The 7506-nt window shown below is 37.2% G+C and overlaps 1 protein-coding gene across 1 annotated transcript in view; it reads right to left on the reverse strand.

Moving 5' to 3' along the window:
* Positions 1-1915: 1915 nt before the first annotated feature.
* gldc (glycine dehydrogenase (decarboxylating)) overlaps positions 1916-7506 on the reverse strand; it is a 20193-nt gene continuing 14602 nt past the window's right edge. Inside the window, exons 19-25 of the mRNA XM_034871006.1 lie at positions 5917-6029; positions 5679-5820; positions 5069-5180; positions 4300-4395; positions 3538-3710; positions 3378-3458; positions 1916-2558 (exon numbers count right to left, since the gene is read on the reverse strand). Coding sequence (XP_034726897.1) covers positions 2418-2558; positions 3378-3458; positions 3538-3710; positions 4300-4395; positions 5069-5180; positions 5679-5820; positions 5917-6029 — 858 coding nt within the window. The 3' untranslated portion in view covers positions 1916-2417. The remainder of the gene's footprint in view (positions 2559-3377; positions 3459-3537; positions 3711-4299; positions 4396-5068; positions 5181-5678; positions 5821-5916; positions 6030-7506) is intronic.

A 7506-nucleotide genomic window follows, 5' to 3' on the forward strand; every position in this document is an offset into this window, starting at 1 on the left:
TTGTCATTAATAGTTATAGTATGGCATCAAAATGTCATAAAAAGTCATAGTATAGTAGGTCCTTAAAATGTCATAAAAGGTATAGCATGACATAAAATCATAGTATAGTATATCATAAAATGTCTACAGGTCATATTATAGTATTTCATAAATGTCATAAAAAAGTCATTGTATGTTGTAAAATGTCATAAGACATCATATTATAGTACCTCCTAAAATAGTCATAGCATATGTCACAAAAAAATCATAGTGTCATTAAAATGTCATAAATAAGTCATAGTATAGTATTTTATAAAAAAAGTCAAAAAGGCATATAGTATTTCATAATTGTCATAAGAAAGTCATAGTATAGTATGTTATAAAAAGTCATAGTGTGCCATTAAAATGTCAAAAAAGATAGTATAGTACACAATATTCAGTTTGTCACAAAACACTTCCTAGTGTTATTAAAATGCATATAGTATTTCATAATTGTCATAAGAAAGTCATAGTATAGTATGGCATTAATATTTCAAAAAATCATAGTATAGTACATCAGAAAACAGTCATGGGTTATGTCACAAAACATTTCACCGTGTCATGAAAATGCCATACAAGTCATAGTATAGTATTACATGAAAAATTTCAAAAACTCATATTATAGTATTACATAAATGTCATAAAAAAGTCATAGTATAGTATGTTATAAAAAGTCATAGTGTACCATTAAAATGTCAAAAAAGATAGTATAGTACATAATAGTCAGTTTGTCACAAAACACTTCCTAGTATTATTAAAATGTAATAAGTCATAGTAAAGTATTTCATAAAATGTCGGCCTAGTATTACATAAATGTCATAAAAAAGTCAGTCAAAGTGTGCCATTAAAATGTCAAAACACATAGTACATAAGTTTGTCACAAAACATTTCCTAGTATCATTTAAATGTAATAAATCATAGTAGAGTACCGGTATTTCATAAAATGTCGGCCATAGTATGTAATTAAAATGTCAAAGTCATAGTCTGGTATGTCATAAAAACGTCATCGTATTTCAAAAATGTGTCAGTCATATTATGTCGCATGTATGTTTTTAAAAAGTCAGTGTAGTCTTGCAGTCATAACATAGTATTTTATACAAAATCTTGGTATAGTATTGTCATTAATAGTTATAGTATGGCATCAAAATGTCATAAAAAGGATATGACATAAAGTCATAGTATGGTATATCTATAAAAACGTCATAGTATTTCATAAATGTGTCATTAAAATGTCATAAAAGTCAGTATAATGTCATAGTATGGTAAATCATAAAATCCGCCATTGTAAGACTTAAAGAAATTATTAAAATCATAGAATAGCATCTTTAAAATGTCAAAGTATTGCATTACAACATAGTATTTCATAAATGTCATAAAATTCACAATATCCAGAGTCTCTCTCTCTCTCTCTCTGCTTAAGCCATTCAAAAGAAAATATCTAAATAAAGGACATTTGTCTAATTCAATTTGGGATAAAGAATAGATGAAGACAAGGGAATCTGGGAAGCGTCTTGTGATCCATGTTGTTAGTTGTGTTCCATCAGTCACCACCGGAGAGCAGTCTTGCCTAAAAACTAAAATTCACACCTGTCTTGCAGTTTTAATGTAGTGCAATTTACCTGACTTCATACAACATGCATGTACACAGTTTAAGACAAAAATGTTTATTACAGAATTATTTTTCCACAGACAAAACTCTTTAGATTAGAAAATTATTAATTTTAAATTAAGACCATCACCTACTTGGTCAGCAAATGTCATAAAACATTAAAACATTTTCATACAACTGATGCCAAATAACAAAAGCCTACAACAAACTACCTCACGTCTTTGAAGAAAAAAAAAGTCAAGAAAACTATTTTACACAACATATTTGAGGCACCAAGGGCATTTTAAAAGATGTTGGTTGTCTAGAAATTAACTGTACTCAACTTAAAATGCAGTATTTCAGAGTTACTCAGTGGCCTCAGTGTCAAAGGGTGCACCTATTTTGCCACCTAAAAAAAAGCAAAGGTTGCACTTTTGGTCCATTGGAACAGTTCGAGTAAGGAAAAAACAACAACTTGTGACCCTTGTGAAGTGTGCGATCAGAGACGAAGCCGGGTCCCAATGTCCACCTCACAGATTTTAACATTCATTTGTAACAAGTAAGCTAGGGCTCAGGACTGGTACAACAACAACTGCTTAAGAGCTCTCTTGCAAACTTTTTGAGCCCAACTTAATACACTTCTGGCTCTGCTTAAGGAAATGTAACCACAATTCATAGGGTGCCAATGTTAACAACAGGGATGACCAGGGAAAGTCTAAAATCGTCTAATATAGAGGCAATTATTCTGTTAGAAAGTGAGCAAGAGGTTTTAGAGCTCAGGCAGACATTGGGACTGGACCACAGGGAGCATCTACGAGGAGGCTCTCTTCTCCTCGTATGGAGACTCGTAGGCCTCCATAGGGGGGCAGGTGCACACCAGGTGCTGGTCGCCGTAGATGTCGTCAATCCTGGAGATGCTCGGCCAGAATTTGGTCTCGGGCCTGATGAAGGGCTGAAAAGCAAGATTAAAATATTTTAACGGGGGTTATTATGCTATGCAGATAGTACAAAGTGATTTACTGGGTTAAATTACATTTTTTAAGTAACAAAATCCAAAACAGTTCTGTAAGTACACAGTAATGGGTTAGTGCTTGTTTACCCATGTTACAATATAACAGGTTTGGAAACCAAAGATATTCAATTTATAATTATATAAAAACAGCAAATCCTCACATCTAAAGACCTGGAAGGAGCCACTGCTGCTTGAAATGTTTATGATGTTTATGTTTATGAAATGATTATCAAAAATAGTCGCCGATTTATTTTCTGTCAATCGACTTATTGCTTAGTTGATTTTATGTGACTAGCTTTTATAGTAGGTTCTTTAGCTTTCTTAGAATTGTTTGTCATTTTCCATTCAAGCAAAAATACCAAAACGTTCATTGTTTCAACTTCTCAAATGTGAGGTTTCTTTCTGTCATGATAGTAAAGTAATTTTTAGATTTTCAAAAATGACACAAACAGAGCTTTTCCAACTAGAACTGTCAAGCAGTTCCAAGTCTGGTGCTGCGCTTGTGGCATATGTACTGAAGTATAGAGCTATATTTGTTAGTGTCAACAAATCCCTCAGTTTTAGGAAATTACTTATCTTGAAAAAAGCTGATTTGTATTTGATTGGTTTAAAAATGTACTTCTGTCTCCCAATACTTTCGTCTTTCCCCACCTTAACGGTTACAAAGGTGGCAAAACAAACACTGGATTTCTTATCTTTAACACACACTCCCTCCTAAAACTTGTCTGTAGTGCTAAAGAGAGGGATGAGGACACTCACCAAGGGGAAAGCAGCGTGCTCCCTGGGGTAAGGTCTGTCCCAGTTGGAGGATGAGATGCAGGCCAGAGAGTGAGGGGCCATCTGCAAACACACATGCAGAGCTTCATATAGGCTGTTCTACTTACCTTATACAAAATCAAGCTGCGAGCAGCGTGCCTACCTTGAGTGGGTTGACGCGGGAGTCCATCCTTCCCTCCTCGATGTCTGCGATCTCTTGTCGGATACCTAGCAGGGCGTCGCAGAACCGGTCCATCTCAGCCTTGTCCTCCGACTCTGTGGGCTCGATCATAAGGGTACCAGCCACGGGCCACGACATGGTGGGTGCATGGAAACCTGGACTCCAGCACACAAAGAAAATAAGAAACAGTTCTATTGGTCATAATAAACTAATTTCTAATTTTCTAAAAATGTAGGATCCTGTATATTAAATGTCTAGAAAAAGGCACCAACAGTTGCAGAGCGCCTTGACCAAATACGGGGAGGGGAAGAAATCAATACAGCATAGTATCAATAGTTCTCGTGGTAACACTGAATAGATACAAATGCACCAAGAATCTATCTATTATTATACTGTATGTGTTGGTCAGTTTGTCTGCTTGACAATCCCATTTTGCAGTAGTTAAACTCAAGTGAAATAAACAAACTTTTTAGATAAAAACAGATGTTGACAAAGTTTCCTTTTGGGGACATAATTTTAACTTGGGAAAAATGTGAAGTTTGAAAAAAAAAGGTAATAAATTGCAATAGACTGTATATCACAGAATGTTACAGAAGTTTTAAATCGCAATAATGTATTGTGACACAAGGATCATGATGACATTGTATTGTAAGGCCTCTGGTGATTCCCACCTTGCCAAATACTGTAGCATATACAGCATATTTTGTATCACAATTAAAGAGGAATGTAAATAATTCAACATACCGTAATCCTGCAGCCTCTTGGCCACATCAACAGCCTCAATGTTAGCCGTCTTCTTGAATGGCCTCACATCCAGAATGAACTCGTGGGCTACAAATCCTGTTCAGACCAACACAAAAATATGAAGGGAGACCATTTTAATGTTTGACATAAGTTTTTTTTTCTTTGAAAATTGACTGCTGAGGTTTTTTGAAGCATAGAGAGTAACTTCTATTTTCCACCGGGCGCGTCTGTGCTGCGTTCCGGAGTCGCCGCGACCAATCGTTGCCATTCAAGGCAATGCTTGATATTCCACCAGCCGCGCCACAGCGCGTCCCAGAAGCGCTCTCTGCTCTGCTAAAGATACGCGCCAGGTGTATTTTCACACGAGCCATTCGGACAGCCGCGCAGGAAGTGAAACACTAAAACTATCCCGTCAATTTACCAAGAGACAACCCCCAATAACTCCTCTACAACACAAAGGACAACAAGAGATTCATCTTGGAGGTTGAAAAAACATCAATTTGTTTTTTTAAAGGATAACACCAGAAAGACAAGGCATTGAGTTGCAGGAGTGCTTAGAGTGGAAGGTAGAAACTAGCTTAATAAAAGACATGATTGTTTGGTAAAGTACAAAACGAGTTGGACAGCATGGCGCTCAGCTGCTAAGACTCCCGGTGTGGTATGGCACGAGGCGAAGGACGGAACCAAAGTGGAACGCAGCACAGACGCGCCAGTGAAGAATCTGAGTAAATCAGCATACAATGACAGAAATTAATGCTTTCAGCTCTACCTTTCCTGCCTCTGAAGAGAACCTTATAGTGACCCTCCAGCCTCTTGGCCATGTAATTGGCATTGAGGATGGCCACCTCTGTAGCGTGACGCAGTCCTTTGGCTCCCATCATCTATAACACAGAACACAAGAATGACGTTAACAGTAATTTTCACAGATTAAATGCAGGCTTTCATTCAAAATTTAAAACCTTCCAATGGACATATTTATGTAAGTAACAGTAAGGATGAACTTCCTCAGTCATCCAGGTTACACTATATCTAAAAATGTAAAAAATTAAAGCCAAAAGGATTTTAGTGTTCAAGTCTTCAAAATGAGTGGTGCCAATAAGAGAAGGCCAGCTGCTTTTACTTGTATTTAAATCTTATCTTTTTTTAACAAAAAGTGTTCCTAAGCAACACATTCAATAAAATAACTATGCGTTGACAGCACCATGCTGACAATTTTTTCTTTTCTTGTTTTCGAATATTTTCCCCCCCTCCTGTCAATGTGTTTTTGTTAATAATGTATGTCTTGTGTTCTTCATGCTCTTTGGTAGCAAAGTTTTGAAACATTTTTGACGTCTTGTCAGGATCACAAACTAAGAACAGCACTGATGATCTGTGCTGACCTTGATATAAGCCCAGGAGATTGGCAAAATGGCACTGGAGCCCCATGGAGCAGCGCTGATGGTGCCCAGCGAGTTGCTGGTGTTGCCTGAATGCATGGGAACCACCGGATGACTGGGCAGGAAGGGGGCAAGGTGGGCCTTCCTGATGAAGAGCAGATTGATTGTGACATAGACTTAAATGCAAGGGTCTTGGATACTGTCCACTTCAGGATTACTGATTAACAATATTCTGACTTACACGCCAATCGGCCCCATGCCAGGTCCTCCCCCACCATGAGGGATACAGAAAGTCTTGTGTAGGTTGAGATGAGACACGTCAGAGCCGTAATCTCCAGGGCGACACAGACCCACCTGGAAAGAAGAAAAAGGAAGGAAAATTAACTCTCTGCTGGCCATTATGTCTGGACAATTCAACCATAATGGTTACCATTTCTACTTTTAAACCAGATTGCCAGCTACAACAGAAAATGCACAAAAACTACTTCCATCATTTGGCCAATGGTAATTTCACACCACATAAGAACAAAAATTTGGAGTGAAGAATGCCTAACCTTGACTTTACTTAGTGATGCAATCTACAGCTTAAATCAAGACTCTTACATCTGGAACATTTGTGTGCAACAGATAATTCCAATTATTTTAAATTAGATGAGGACATAGTTTACATCAGATCTCAGACATGAAAGCCAGTTGAGATTAGAGCTTTCAGTCTTCCTCTACAATACCATTTGTTAGTTTTTAAATATTTGAATATGTAATGCTCATATGCATCCTGTTATAAATATGTACTACACTACTCAGGCTTAAGTATTGTCAATGCCACTATATGCATGTGGTTGTTACACGTTCTGTCCACTAGAGGGACTTCCACCATCAGCCTGTTCTTAAGGGGGAACCTACGCCACTCTCCGTTTACATTATAATCCGCCATGTACACAGCAACGAAACACAAATCAACAGAGAACTCTGTAATGAAACATTATCTAAGAAGCGGCTCTGTTGTAAAGTCTAACGTTTCTCAGTTAGCACAATAACAATGTTAAAAAGCACAGCTGAAACAATTTGTCATAAACTGAGTAACACTAACAATAGTGTTAGCTATGATGGTAATGGCATCGATAACTAAACTAAAAGGTGTGGTCAATACTATATTAGTGATTGTCATGCTGCTGAGAATGCAGCTGTTTTAAGGTAATATTTGAAGTCTAAGCTAACTCAGACAGCTGTTGGGCAGCTAACATTTACTTGTTCCATTAAGCTCCTATAACTCGTAACGCAGTTAGTAAACCACAATGAGCTAACTAATGATAACATAAGCATTTTAGCTCGGTGGAGGTCAATTTTAAAGTCATGTTCCCATCCTTGCGATTTCCAGCCGCAGCCTGTGTGTCAATGGTCCCTCCCCCTGTACTATCGTAACACGGTACGTAACGTTAGCTCACAACGCCTTGTTTCTCACTCCCTTAATGTATTGTTCATCCAAGATGAGAAAAGGGAGATTAGCTCCTATTTATATCAAAAAAATAAAACAAAATTCCCATTTGGATTCTTTCGGAATTTGTTCCAACAGCCCTATTTGATGCTATTTTAGTTGTAGTTTTACTAAATATTGGGAATTTTAAATAAAAACATGAAACGTACAGCAGATTGAGTGTCCATATCTTGCAGAAGTCATTGTTCTAACACACAAAACACAAGTGAACATCTTAAGTTAGCTTATTGAAAAATATTTGAATATCTAAAGTAACCCCAGATTCTTCTTTGAATCTGCCAAATCATTTAAGAGACTGGCTACTACCAGTAAAAGAAGAGTGAGGGGGGGGGGGGG

This window comes from Etheostoma cragini, chromosome 5 (assembly GCF_013103735.1).
Source record: "Etheostoma cragini isolate CJK2018 chromosome 5, CSU_Ecrag_1.0, whole genome shotgun sequence".
In the NCBI taxonomy this organism is placed as follows: Eukaryota; Metazoa; Chordata; class Actinopteri; order Perciformes; family Percidae; genus Etheostoma; species Etheostoma cragini.